Source organism: Terrapene carolina, unplaced genomic scaffold (genome assembly GCF_002925995.2).
Source record: "Terrapene carolina triunguis isolate 2854851 unplaced genomic scaffold, T_m_triunguis-2.0 Scaffold69, whole genome shotgun sequence".
NCBI lineage: Eukaryota > Metazoa > Chordata > Testudines > Emydidae > Terrapene > Terrapene triunguis.
Genome location: NW_020664420.1, coordinates 37,598,794 through 37,614,372, shown reverse-complemented (window position 1 = coordinate 37,614,372; position 15,579 = coordinate 37,598,794). Strand labels below are relative to the sequence as shown.

The 15,579-nt window shown below is 37.8% G+C and overlaps 1 protein-coding gene across 1 annotated transcript in view; it reads right to left on the bottom strand.

Annotated features, from left to right (window-relative positions):
• Window positions 1–15,579, bottom strand: part of AP3B1 (adaptor related protein complex 3 subunit beta 1) — a 238,077-nt gene that overhangs the window by 132,982 nt on the left and 89,516 nt on the right. Inside the window, exons 7-12 of the mRNA XM_024194104.1 lie at window positions 13,324–13,482; window positions 10,061–10,158; window positions 9,003–9,057; window positions 8,848–8,919; window positions 6,220–6,282; window positions 5,393–5,525 (exon numbers count right to left, since the gene is read on the bottom strand). Of these exons, the coding sequence (XP_024049872.1) occupies window positions 5,393–5,525; window positions 6,220–6,282; window positions 8,848–8,919; window positions 9,003–9,057; window positions 10,061–10,158; window positions 13,324–13,482 (580 nt within the window). The remainder of the gene's footprint in view (window positions 1–5,392; window positions 5,526–6,219; window positions 6,283–8,847; window positions 8,920–9,002; window positions 9,058–10,060; window positions 10,159–13,323; window positions 13,483–15,579) is intronic.

Here is a 15,579-nt window from a genome sequence, read left to right as displayed (position 1 = left end):
GAAGAGTAACTGCTTCCACAAAAGGGCCTGGTCAACACGGGGGGGAGCGGGAGGGGGAAATCAATCTAAGGGTACGTCTACACTTACCGGAGGGTCCGGCGGCAGGCAATCCATGTTCTGGGATCGATTTATCGCGTCTAGTGAAGACGCGATAAAATCGATCCCTGATCGCTCTGCCGTCGACTCCGGAAATCCACCGCGGCAAGAGGTGGCAGCGGAGTTGACGGCGGCGCGGCAGCGGTCGACTTGCCGCCGTTCTCACAGCCAGGTAAGTCGACCTAAAATACGCCACTTCAGCTACGCTATTCACGTAGCTGAAGTTGCGTATCTTAGGTTGACCCCCCGCTGTAGTGTAGACCTAGCCTAAAATACGCAACTTCAGCTACGAGAATAGCGTAGCTGAAGTTGACATATCTTAGATCGACTTAGAATCACTTACTTCGCGTCCTCGCGGCACGGGATCAACGGCCGCTGCTCCCCCATTGACTCCGCTTTCCGCCTCTCACCGTGGTGGAGTTCCGGAGTCGACGGCAGAGCAATCGGGGATCGATTTATCGCATCTACACTAGACACGATAAACCGATCCCAGATAGATTGATCACTACCCGCCAATCCGGCGGGTAGTATAGACGTACCCTAGGAGTCCCAATATCCCCACCCTGCCATCTTCTGTATCAGTCAAGGATAATAGGCATAGCCCTTTGGCTCAGTGTTTGTAAGAATTTCAAGCACTGATAACATCTGATCTTTTTCCTTCCTATAATAAGTAATAAGATAAGGTCAAAATGCAAGCACAACTTTAAGTGTAGTATATACACAGAACAGTAGAAACTGCAGACCAACAAAATGAAAGTTAATTGATTATGCAGTATGCTTTGTTAAAAAAGATTATTCTATGTCAAACTAATAAAATCACGCTCAAAAGTCAAGTGTTTACACAAGAAAAGAAAACTAGTTTAAACCAAAACCTAACAACTAAGGTGGGTTCTAAGATGTGCTTAAAAGTCACAGGCATTGTGGAAATGTACATGATAAAGTGCATTGTAAGTTATGTACAAAGAAATGTATGAAATATCACTACAGGAACCACTTTGCAGAAGCAGTTAGGAGCAAGTAAGTGTATGTGATAGAAGGAGCAAGTTTGAAGTACTGAATTGGAAATATAAAGTAGATGAACTGGCATGATTCCAGTTAAAAGAATATAGCTACCAATAAAAATGTTAAATGTAAAGTACAAATGAGAGCAAAATAAATTAATATCAGAATACAATTGGAAGTAATCTAGAATAATAAGCTGATGCACTGTGAAGTTTATTTTCTGAATATGCAGGATTCAAAAACCAGCAAGACATACTGGCAAATATATCAATACATTGGCAAAAAACCAACAGTTAGGTGGTTTAACATCTCAGAAGTGCAAATCAAGCAGCAACATCAGGATGAAAAGATATAATCTTATAAAATTAATACAAGGTTTGATGAGCATTAATCAAAACAAGGAAAGCTATATACAATTACGTATTCATCTGCCAGTCTACGAACAAAAATTAGTTAAAGTTCAAATACAGATTGAGCAACATGTAATGTAATGAAAGAATCAGAAGTAACAAAACTTCTAGACAGTTTAGACCAGGGGTCGGCAACGTTTGGCACGCGGCTCGCCAGGGTAAGCACCCTGGCCGGCCGGGCCAGTTTATTTACCTGCTGACGCGGCAGGTTCGGCCGATCATGGCCCCCACTCGCCGCGGTTTGCCGTCCCGGGCCAATGGGGGCGGTGGGAAGCGGCATGGGCAAGGGATGTGCTGGCCGCGGCTTCCCGCCGCCCCCATTGGCCCGGGACGGCGAACCGCGGCCAGTGGGGGCCGCGATCAGCCGAACCTGCCGCGTCAGCAGGTAAATAAACTGGCCCGGCCCGCCAGGGTGCTTACCCTGGCGAGCTGCGTGCCAAACGTTGCCGACACTTTGTCTGGACTGTAGACACAGTATAGCAATACTCCACGGGAATACTGGAGCTACAACTAAAGTAAAAAAGATTTCACGAAATGTAATGATAAATGAGGTATTAATTCTAAAACCAGCAACAGGTGCTTTTGAATGAAACAGTTTACCTAGAAGGTTTGGTAATTGGGAAACAGTAAATATAAAAAGGTAGTCTGGTGAGGATTGTCTGGACAAATAGAAATTGAGAGATGGGTAAGCAGCTTCTCAATTCTCTACACCAAGTCACTGACCACTAATCATAACATCCTCAAATCACTACTGCAAGCTTTGGCAAAAGATTTCTACACGATATTGGAATGAGTATTTAACTCAGGAAACACAATCACAAAAAAAAAAAGCCTTTGACATATCAACTCATCAAAACCATACTGTGTTCAGTCACACAAAATTCCATTTTAGTAATCCATAGTGCTATAGCAGGAAACAAAAATCACACAGTGAACCACAATTTGAATGGTACGATAATTTGAATTACAATAATTTTCCCAAGTGAAAATTTAACCACTCCAGCACCATTCAGAAATCCACAAATAAATTATTTAGGAAAAACATACAGAATATTAAAATGGCACTGGAAAAAACAAGAGCTTTGAAAGAGGCTCCAACTTGCAGTGCAGCATTTTGTATGACAGATACATTTTACTAGGAAAATAAGGTTCATTAGTTATATATGTTAACTGAGGGCTGAAGCAACTAAATATGAAACTGAAGAGGCTATTTCATGCATATTATAGAATCTGTGTAAAAGGCGTTTTAAAAGAGGCTAAGATGTATTTATAGCAAGTACACTCATTTGGAGGGTACAGCCTCTTTGAACCACAGGAAGGCAGTATGAAGCACCTATTTGAGACAATGAAAGGGTATGCAAATAGCTGTCAAACTGTTCTTCATTGTAACAAATTTGCTGGCGGTGTGGATACTTGGCAACCCTTTCCAGACTCCAAGCTTTGACCTTGTTGATACTTTCCCCCCCACTAGCACATTACCTTGACCCTTAAAGCAAGTAAATATATATTTTGTTTAATACAATATGCACAGTTAAAGTTCTCTTTTACTTTATTACTGATAGATAAGATATCACCAGCTCTAGTGTTATTCCCCTTATGAAGTACAGGGCATACTTGTTCAAATTGATATTTACCTACCAGAAAAAAAGTAAATGTTAAAACTCTGCTCACTGTAATTGCATTTTCATACTCTACTACAACTTTTAAAAAATATATATAATGAATTTGTGTAAGCCTGGCACAACCTGAAACAGAAAAAGTAACTAGGTCACCTCAGAAAGTAAACTTACTGAAATTCTAGTTTGTACACTCAGGACAGAACCAAGAAGTGGCTTCATACCCAGTATGTCTCCGACAGGTTTGAAATTAGTTTCTCAATCTTAATGGGACCAGCACCAGAGAACCCACATTAGCAAAGCAATTGCTTCAAGAAATGTAGCAATCATGTGGGAGTTTTCACAGAGAAGACAGGAGAGCAGGCAGAACTTCTGATGTGCTGAGGAAAGCACAAGGAAATGAGAAAGACTAATTCTAAGCCTTCCACAAACAAGGGTGGGAAAGGAGAGAGGGGAGAATCTGTGTTGGATTTTGATTTTGTTTGTTTATGTAAAAGTGCTACTATGTAAGCTTCTGTACGTAGAAATTTGTAAATCAGATCCTGGAAATTGCTCAAGATTGAAATTTAGCAGAAAGAGTGCAGGGTAAGCTGGGTCATTACCAAAACTTTAGCCCATACACACACCATTCCTGGATGCCCTGACTCCAAATTATGGTAAATTCTTGAACAGGTGTGCTACAGGCAAGTAGGGGTTTCTTGTGCCCTCTTCTATGACCAACTACATGTCATTCAACTGATTTGAAAGAAGTCAAAAGGACAAAAAGTAGTGATGCTTAATAAAAACTGCTGACAATTTTCTAACACCTGTTTGTGTGGGGGCAGTTCCTGATTTAGAAGTGATTGCAAGATGGACATCACAAACTTCTAAAAGCTGAAAATATCATGAGAGGATGATCATTACTTTCTATTAAGTCTGTAAGCGATGAAAAGACAACCTCTATACTTACTGTATCTCCTAGTAGCTGCAGACATATTGGGTGAACAAAGCTGTTCAGAAATGACTAAGGAATCCTTAGCAAAATGAACAGCGGCCCAGGCTATACGAGGGATGAAAATATTCCATACTAACATGAAGTAAAGGAAGGAGCATGCTGGAAGAAACATTTTTCATTTAGCCAGAAAGGTAGAGGGCATGAAAAGAGAAGGCAAACCCATACTCTGTTATTCAGGGCCTCCAGCCACAAAAACAAAAATAACATGGATATACAAGTAACTGAAATAAAATATTCAAAAACTGTTTAATGCTTTTAGCGACTGAATTAAACTAAGACCTCATTTGCCTTTACAAAAAACTGATCTAAATAAATTAATGTTTGTACTTTGAGATCCCCGAGTGAAAAGCTGAGCTCCCACAAACCCCACTGAAGTCAATGGGAGCGATAGGAGCTTAGCATCATTGAAAGAAAAATAATCAGACCTCCTATTTAGGTGCATAAACATGAATTCAGGAACTTAACTTTATCCCTCTTCTGTATCATTAGTCCCAATTAGTAAGTTTGTCTTTAAAGCTCACTCCTCTGAAGACTTGAGTATTTCCAAGTAGATTTTGCCAAACACACTGTATCTTATATTAACAGACAGTAATTGTAATTTCCTGATTTGTTTCCTTCTGTGTGATTATTATATAACTGCACTAACTACCAGTGCCTTTGTCAAAGACAGATGTGTAGTGTTTTGCTACAGTATTCTATTTGGCCTATATCCACTCCTTGTGCTCCTAAGCAATTTGCAACGGTTCTATTTTGTGTATAAAATTAATAGGAAGCTAAATTACAAAACCAAACTAAGTTTGAAGCTGCCTATTCTAAAACAGTTTAATATGCTCTTTGATTTCACCATTTATATGTACAAAATGCCATTCCCCTGCTTTTAGCACCCTCTGCAGGCTAACTGTTTTAATGTAACTGAACATACTATTAGACAAAATATTAAACTACTATTCTCTGTGAAACATTGCATATCTTTTAATTACTACATTTTGAACAATTACAGGTGTCAGTGTAACTGCACACTGGGAGTAATGCATTGCTTTCTTTAAAGCGGAGAGGGGAATCAAACTATGAAAACAATTTCAAACCACAGGATAAATCAAGCAATGTTACTATTTGTCTAGCTGAGTTTGTTATTCCATAGCCACACCAATTGACTTCAAACAGACTTCACGATTCAATATACTTTTTTAATTTGTTGCTACCTGTGGATCCTGCCAAGATGATGATTCAAGCTATCAAGTCACTCAAAAACACAAACAGAACAGTTAGCTTACCATCCCTGTTGGACAACAAACACACTAGGCCGTTAAGGCATGTGTCAGTCACTTCTGAGATGTTGGTTGCACATCTGCCTATAGCCTGAATTGTAGCTGCAGCAAATTGTTTATCTTGGCTTTTCACATAGGTCTGGAGAAAACAGGATTTCCATTAGTCAACACACTGATCTTATTAACTGAAAACTTACCTTATTATCTGTATTAAATAAATGTACTTTAGACTAAATTTAATTTACAAAGCTATATTGCACATTAGAAATTGTGCTGCTATCCTGTATTTTTAAGAACTTATTGTCTTGCCAGTTTCTGTCACCTGTGATGACAGAGGCCTGTGACTGCGGGAGAGGGGCGGGAAGGGCAATCACCCAAAAGAAGAAATTAGTTTGAGTGCAAGGCTGAAGGAGGTTGATGCTCTCTCTCTTCAGGGAGGTTTCAGTCCATTTAACGAGCTGCATCTGTAAATCTATGAATAACCAACCTGTCTGAAAAAAGAACCGGCTTCTTTTGGGGAAGCCCAGCCTGGGAACTGGAGGAATGAAAATAGCTGACAGATGAGAGGAAGGACACACATTGTTGACACTACAGACTGCACATCTGGCAAAGATGTAATAGGAAAAATATAGTAGATAACACTTTACTCTATTCCAATTATTTAAAGAATAAATATTTAAAGAAACAGTCTGTTTCATTCAAAGAGCATCTTATACAGCAACAGGACTATCGTTTAAAATTTCCAAGTTCATCTACAGAAAGTTTATAATACATGTAATATGTTAACAGAATGCAATTTATGCAAGAAGAATACTCTTGAATTGTGCACAGACCTGAAATTCTCGCAGTAGTGTTGATATGTTGGCCTCATTTGCTAAATTTGTCAAGATTTCAAGCTGAAGGAGAGAAGAGATATTTTATTATAAGTTGATTAAAATAAGTAGAAAACATTTTTTAGAAATTATATGCATATTGTATTTTATCTACAAGAAAAAGTATCACTTAAAACTTAAGAGAACACTTAATAGTTTAGGCAGAAATCTGAAGTACCCTGAAAAGTTAACATCCTCCAGAACCTAAAGCATGTGCTTTCAAAGCAACACAGTAGGGCTCAGCCCTGCATTTCCCACTAGCTGTAGTTCTACATAGTGCCACTGTATAACAAGTAGAGCGGAAATGCTTTTGGTGATATGTTTTCCAACATGATGTAGACAAAACAAAGGAAAAAAGAAGCATGGGACATGATTAGGCTGAGGAGTGAGGGGAAGGGAGGGGGAGAGATAAGGTGCCAGAGAGCAATGAATGAAATTTCCATAACTCATTCTCAAAGAAGCTGTGATCAAGAGTCCTTATTTGAGGGAAATAGGTGCTTCCATAGCATTCATCAAATTCTGTTTTGACAAATTACAGTTCATCCTCAAAAGTCTCTCCCTAATTTTTGGTGAGGAAAAAGATAAAATCACTCTTGATATGCTACACCTGTGTGCCACATCAAAAGTTTCATGCTTCGAGGCTGTATCAACACTGAAGCATGAAGTTCCCTATATTGGAGGCCTCCAATGCAATCTGAATGCAGAACATAGCCAGAAAGGACCTTTAGCAAGAGAAACAGCTGGTAATATGAACTCAGTAACTGAATGAGACCTGCATCTGGATTTAGAAAAGTTTCGATTAATTGTCTGGTTCTGAATGGAACAACATAAACGGCAGGTGTCCCCAACTTAAAGTGGGAAGTTTGACAGGTCTGCATACTTGAGCACTTGAGTTTTAGGAGTAAGTTTTGAACACTGAGGTTTTTTTAAATGATGTGCAAAACAATTTAGCACTGATTAACTTTTTTGAAACACTACATATTGCATTTAATAGTAATGGTTAGTATTTTTTCCATCTTCATAGCATTTAACAATTTAACCACCACCTTGTAAATAATGACAACACTGTGAGAGCAGAATGTCAGATATCCACAACAAATGTGGTGAAATAAAGGAGAGGTTTTATTTTTTGTTTTAATGTAAGCTGTTAATTAAAAAACATGACTGAAATACCAGGAATAATACAGGACTAGTATTTACTAGCAGTCCCATTAATAAAGTGCACTTTTCAGGAAGTGTACAGTAACATTTACTCCCAAAATATTTATATATATTAAATATTTATATAAAAAAAGATGGGTTTCTCTCTCTCACCACAATCCCCCCTGCTGCACTCCATTCTCTTGTTTTTACGTACAAGTTTGTTGAAATACCATAGGTCTTACCAAAGATATGAGACCACAAGGGTTAGCCCTCTTCATCTTTTAAAACACTCAGTTATTCCCAGCCTGGCAGCCACCTCCTACTTCTCCTTGCCTTCTTCCTTGGTCTCCTGAGAGTGATTTGATTCTGTATGCAAGTGTCCCTGACTCCTCCCATTTCCCAGCATGCTCAGCAGTTTGCTCTAAAGTGAGGCCGCAAAGCCTTTCCATTTTAACACTGGAGTGGGTCAGAGAAGCCTTAAGTTCTCAATTCACCAGTTTAAACAAAGGCTAGCTTCCTCCATAAGCCCTAAAACTTACAGTTTCAAGTAAGAAGAAAGATATTAGGATTTGTTCTCTAGTCTGTCCCCCTAAAATCAGGAACTCTCCAACCACCTAAGACAGAACTAAGTTAAGAAAACTCATCTACCATTCTCTCAAACCTCTGGGCCTTAGTAAAACCTCTGCTGATGAAAAGATGACAAAAACTTGTTAAGAAAAGGAGCCAGAAATATTTAGCATTCCAGTCACAATTATTTTATTTACTTATTTATTTTAAAGTTGGAAAAACTAAAACACCAAGGTTAAGTGACTGTCCCTTAAGCTCCAGGGACAGAGTTCAGATCTACAAATGGAACTCAAGAGTTACAGGTCACAGCAGGCATCTCTCTCCCGGTACAGTGTGTGTACACGGAAAGACAAAAAAATTATATCACTATATACTCCATAAGTCCTAAATGTGAGTCCTAAATTTTGTGGTCATCTCTGCACAGAAAAGTGAAGTTCTGGACAATACTAAACCTGACATCTATTCCCAAATTTCTCATACACAGACAGTGTGACTGTATCTCAAATTTCCTGAATTATAAAATGGGAATAATAATACTTTCCCCCCATCATAAAGCATTGAGATCTTGAAGTGAAAAGCAAAGCATATCTGCTAGTTATATCAAGTAACTCTGTGTGGACACCTCTTCAGATAGAAAGATAGCCATTGCTACCTTACACAACATTTCCATTCAGCATATTCAGTTAGCCTGCTGTACCTGGAAATCACCCATTTGCCTGCCCCAAAGGCCATCTGTAGAAATCAGATTGAAAAAGCAGAATAGTTCATAGACACATGAGTTTCACAGCAGTCAAAGAGTATGTTACTTTCCTGTTAGAAATACTAACTAATCATAGTGTATACATGAAATATATATATATTATGTATTATAAAACACACCTTTGATGTTTTGATCATCGTTGGATCAGTTGACCTAACATAGAAACTCTTCAGGTAAGGTTCAAACATGCCCTGAAAAATAAAAGCCATTGAAGAAGTAGTCATGCCTATGCTTAATTTAAAGTATAATCTAGAAAATGCAAAGCAAGGTATACCTTTCTTTGAATTGACATAGTTGCAATATTCTGCAGAACAATATACTGCACTTCCCTAGAAATCAAAAAGAGAGAGTACTGTTGAATATATTTATCAAAATTACATATTTGGAGAACAGTATATTAAAAGCAAAAAAAAATTCAGACCAAAAGGATGCACTTGCATGTATTGCTGAAAGGTTTTTAGCTGAATATTCAATAAATATCTATGAATATGCTTTCTATGCATAAAAGCTACCATGTATATTTGACTTATAAAATATATTTGAGTATGCCAAAGAAACAAGAAAAAGTTGAAGCATGACAGCTATTACATGTCACTCATCAGTTTTATAGCAAGATGCAGCACAAATTTAGGACTGTCACTTTTAAAAGGCAGACAATGTGGGTGAAGTAATATCTCTTATAGGACCACTTCTGTTGGTGAAAGAGACAAGCTGAGCTCTTCTTCAGGTCACCCACCTTCTCTATAAAATCCTGGGACCAACACAGCCTACAACAATACTGCATACTTTTAAAAGGAAAATATAACTTTTCAATGTAATGATGCAGCCTTTGTTTGACATACGTCTTTCCTCAAACAAAACAAAAAAATTAAGGATTTATTTAGGAGTTTTGAAGCTAGCATTGCAAGACATACAGCAAACCAGAAACTCAAGAAGGTCCCATATATTTCTAGATAGTGAGACTAAAAAGAAAATGTTTACTCTTTGTCTGCACTACAGAAACTACTGTGGTAGATAACCATTTGGCTTCACCTAATATTTGTGCTGTAAATGTGGGATGGACAATACTTGACAACTAACAGGTGTTTTAAAAGTAGTTTTCCAAGGATAATTCTCAAAAAAGTGAGTGGTTTGGGGTGTATTCTGCTAGTCCCAGGTATCTGTCAGAGGGCTGTGTGCATATTCTGGTAAACTGTAGACCACTACAAAAATATTTATCTAGCACAAATATATAAGCCTCAGTTTATGATGTACAGTTACATGTAATTTAAAACTGAACGGCAAACTGTTTAGCAAGTTCTGTTTGAAGTTCAACGAAAGAGCTTGACCCACCTATTGCTACGAAGTAAACGCACTAAGGATTTAGAAACAATGCCAGCTTCAGACTTTGGTGCCAAGTGCCAGTAAAGCTGGGCAACTGCCATCACCACCTGAAAATACAATGTTAACATGCAGAACAATCTGCTACCTTAAAGTAACTACACAGTGCTCTACTTTCAAGCTGCAAAATTACACACTCATTGCTTGTACAAAGATTTAAATTTCTATTTTTGCATATGTAATCTTTGATACCAAGGGGTTGATTGAAAAGCCAGGATATATTTTCATTTCTGAATTATAATTTAATGAATAACTTACATTCCTATCAGTAATAAATAAATAAATAATAATCAGATGTAGCTAAAGTTCTAATCAAACTGATATTTTAAGAAACCAGAACTTACAGCCTTATCAGTACAAATGAATGAGAAAATTCCCTTTCTTTAAATCTATATAAAGCTTTTCATTTTTATTAAATCTAGCTCCAGCAATAGCTGTTCATTAATTAGTTTTAAACAGTAATACCATTACCAAAAACCTTTTCCTATTACCATATCAATCAATCTATACAATGGTATTTGCATTTAATAATGACCTACAAGGACGTAAATCAACAAAAGGAAACCTGTAGGGTTATGTGCTCGTGAGCCAAGTAACAAAATGTAAGAGACCGTAAAAAAACCACAATTGATTTTTAAAACTTAATTAGGTCCTCCTCCTGGAAACAAAGCTAATGTTCTAGCAATATTTTAAAAAGGGAACATGGGATGACTCTTAACTACAGGTTGGGCAACCTAATATTCTGAACAAAACCATGAAAGGGCTCATAAGGGATGCAGTCTGGCAAGAATTAAAAGAATGACCACCTCATATTGAACATGAGCCAACAATGTGATGCTGTTGCAAAAAAGGCTATTATTCTGGGGTGTAGTAACAGGAATGTCTTATATAAGACACAGGAGGCAATTGTTCCACTCTGCTTAGCAATGGTGAGGCCTCAGCTGAAGTACTGTGTCCAGTGTTGGACACCATACTTTAAGATAGATATGGACAAATTAGAGATAGTCCAGAGGAGAGCAATAAAAAGTGACAAAAGTTTAGAAAACCTGACCTATGAGGAAAGGTTTAAAAAACTGGGCGTGTTTAGTCTTGAGGAGAAGATGACTGATGGAAGACCTCATAAGAGTTTTAAATGCATTTAGGTCTGTTGTAAAGAAAATGCTGATCAATTGTTCTCCATGTCTACTGAAGATAGGACAAGAAATAATCTGCCACAAAGAACATTTAGGTTACATATTAAGAAAAAAAATTAACTTATATAGATAGTTAAGCACTGGAATAGATTCCCAAGGGAGGTTGTGGATTCCTTGTCACTGGAGGTTTTTAAGACCAGGTTAGATAAAAACACCTGTCAGGGTGGTTTAGGTATTCTTGGCTCTGTCTCAAAGAAGGGGGTTTGGACTAAATGACTTTTCGAGGTCCCTTCCAGCCCTACATTTTTATGATTCTATAAACACCAATCACCATGATTTTATGGTCTTATCAAACTTGATATTTACAAATTCAATTGATAAAGGTAATAATGTTGACATAATATACTTTGACTTAGTGCCACAGTATATTTTGATTAAATAATAAACGCTATACAAAATGAATGTAGCACATATTAAATGGACTAAAAACTGGCTAACTGATAGATCTCAAAAAGTAAATATAAATGAGAAATCATATAATGTATTTCTAGTGGAGTCCCCAGGGATCTGTTCTTGGCCCAAAATATTCAATATCTTTATCAATGATACAGAAGAAAATGATATCATTGCTGGTAAAGTTTGCAAATTGGTGGAATGGCAAATAATGAGAAAGACATTAAGTATTCAGAGTGGTGTGGATCGTTTAACCTGGGTTCATTTGAACACGAGTTTTAATACTGCCAAACGCAACCAATAACATAGGTCACATTACACAAGCAGACAGTCATTTGGAAAACAGCAACTTTGAAAAAGACTTAGGGATCATGGTGGATAACCAACTGAACATGAGCTCGCAGAAGCTAAGAGACCTAATATAATCTTTGGATATATAAGCAGGGGAATATGTAGTAGAAGTAGGAAGGTGGTATTATCAAGCTATTCGGCATTACTGAGACCATTACCAGAATACTGTTTTCAGTTCTAGTGTCCACACTTGAAAAAGGCGTTGGCAAATTGGAAAGGATTCAGAAAAGAGCTACAAATGATTTGAGGCTCAGAACATATGCTTTACAGCGAGAGAATGAGGAAGATCAATTTATTTAGTTTATCTAAGAAAAGGTTAAGAGGTGACTTGATCATGGTCTATATGTACCCGAGCAAGAAAAGAGTTCTCTACTATCTGAAATCTTATCTAGATAAATGTCCAATTGCTGAAGTTGGACAAATTTAGACTAGAGCTAAGCAAATATAATTAGCTATTTGAACAATTTACCTAGTGATGTGGTAGACTCTCCATCACCTGAAGCCAGTAAATCAAGACTGGATGTCTTTCTAAAAAAAAGATCAGTTCTAATACAAGTAGAAATTATGGTCTGGCAGAAATTAATGGGTATAATTCCATGGCTTGTGTTATGTAGGAGATCAGACAAGATAAGCATAATGGTTTCTTTTGACCTTAAAGATTTATGCATTTATGAAAATTCAGATCTTTTAATCTAGCTCCCAGAGACATTCAGCATGTACTATGCAGATGATGTTTTAGCCACCTCAGAATTCTGCTGGGAGACTGAACCTAGGACTCAGGCTGGGATTTTCAAAGGATTTGGGTGTTTTACTCCTCCAGGCTCCTTTGAAAATCCTCACCTCAGAGAAAAGTGTCATCTAATAAATCACAAGCACCTACAGTTTTCCTTGAGAGTCTTCATCCACATATTAACAGGGTTTGTCTCACCAGAGCTTCTGAAAACTGATTAGCTAAACAACCTGAAGTGCTATGGCAGCAGTCATATACTGTATTGCCTAATTCTCCTCTTAATATTAAGAACAGGTAGGCAGCACATAACATGGCTGTTCAGGACTTTTAGTATTAAATTACTTTTCCACTTCTAAGGGCATGCAGTTGAGAACTGGTTACTTTCAGTTAGCTACAACAGTACTATCGTGTAACTACACAATTCTGCATGGTATTTTCTATACATATTGGGGGGGGCATACTCTACATCTGGATGCTCTAAATACTTGATTAAAACATTTTAGAAGGGTGGACACTTAGCAGTTCAAGACACAAAGGTTTTGTCATACAGCAGCATTCCGGCTTTGCAACAAGGGCTTTGTATTTCGTATCAGCAATCTATGGTCTGGATCCATAACATAGGGTTTCTTCACTTTCTGATCCTTTTCTTTCTGTTCTTCATCAGACTCATAGAAATCCTTCTCATTGTCCTCTTCCAAAACACCATCCTAAAAGAAAATATTTACATCAAAGACTTGAATCAACCAGTTTTATAAAAAAGCATCTATAAACAAAACAATTTCAAATGAAAATGAATTATTTTACAACATTTTTTAAATAGCCTTTTCCCCTATTTTGCTCAGTCCACTTAGTCCAGAATGTAAGAACATATAATCTCAACAATATACTCTAAAGTGAAGCATATTTGGAAATAAGTTTTCAATTACTGAGTGAAATTGTATGGCTGATGTTATGTACTGTAGGTGATTAGACTAGAAGATTATAATGGTCACTTCTGGACTTGAAGTCTATGAATTACAGTTGGCATTTCTGAAAATGAACTTTAGCTGTTTAAACTTCATGATATTTGAGGATGTAAGGCACTGATGCTACAAAAGGAAGGTGAAAGGTGGTCCCAGTAATTTACCTACACACAAATGCAGACAACTACAGTCAGATAGAGGAAGGATGGTCTTATGCCCCAGTCACTACACTGGAATTAGGAAGATATGAATGTGTTCCTGTCTCTGCTACAGATTTTGAGATGTGTAGGTCAAGTTATTTAGTCTCTGTGCCTTAACTCCCTAACAGAAAAATACTGATCTGACCAGGAGAATTGTAAAAATGTATTAAAGGTTCTGAAATGCCAAGAGACCTGGCTAAACGTTAAAAGGCTCAGATTCAAGAAAAATATCTGATTTAAAGACATTGTTTAGTTACCAACTTGTTCTTTGTATGATTTTTACCTGTACTGAAGAACGGAAAATAATTTTACAAATCTTTCATTGAGTGCACATTCTGACAATGCCAAAAAAGGCCTTTTAATAATAAATAATAATAATAAAGTCAAGATGGATACCATCAGTATTAGATTTTAAAACATTAGGCCAGATCCCAATCTGGGGTGTAAATCCATGTACTTCTATTGAAATCAATGAAACTAGGCCAATTTATATCAGGTCAGGATCTGGCCCCTTCTTTACAATTAGGTTTCATTTTCCAAACATATTCCACAATCCAGATACAAAAAAAGATATTTCAGTTAAGCAACTTACTTTCTAATTGTTAAAGATTACAAGGCTAAGCAAAATGAGTCACATGTTTTTTAAAGGACCATTTCCTATGTATAAGCAATAGAAAGCATAGTCACATACAGAAAAGGTACCCACACTGTGGGACTCAATCACTCTTGAGACCTAGTTTTTATCTGCATTATGAATCCTATCTGGTTTATAGGAAACAGTTATTTTAACCACACTAAGCTGACACTTGGCATACAAAGTAGCCATCCTTCATTTGTTGTTGTAGTAAATGACATTGATGGCCATATGATAACGAAAGGTACTCAGTTTATATTCTGTGCATGCTTCAAAGTTTCAAAAAAACCTGTTGGGGTTGGTGGGCGTTTGTTTGTTTGTTTTGCGGTTTTTTGTTTGTTTTTTAAGAAATGTACAGAGCTGGGGTCATATGGTGCATCAGTCATTGGGGCTTTCTAGGCAGCGGAGGATACTGAGACCCCCCCGGCACATGGCTTTAGAAGTCTGTCAGTTTCAGGATTAGGAAGGAATTTCCGTATTATTCTTATCATTTGTACTGCAGTAGGTCCTACAGACCACACCAATAAAGGATGAGGGGCCCATTAGCTCCAGTGAAAAGGAACGCAGCACGCAGAGCCCCCATGGCCACACCTGCGCCTGGGGCCGGAGGGACATGCCGTCCACTTCCGGGAGCCACTGCGGCCAACCAAACTTTTAGCAGCCCAGTCAACTGCGCTGACCGGAGCAGCCAGGGTCCCTTTTCAACGGGGCATTCTGGTCGAAAACCGAACGCCTGGCAACCCTACCTCCCAGCCGGGGGCAGCAGGGCTTGGCGGGCTCCGACTTGAGTCCCCCCTGGAGTCGTGTAATAATTTTTGTTGTCAGAAGGAGGTCATGGTGCAGTGAAGTTTGAGAAATCCTGGACTAGAGAGTTAGGATCTAAACTTAGCTTCCAAAAAACAAATATTCCAATTCAACCGGCTGACCAGTCAGCGAAATCTTTCCTGTAGTACTCTAGCAATGAGGGATACTGTTTCTTACTATGGGTTTGGTTTTTTTAATTAACTT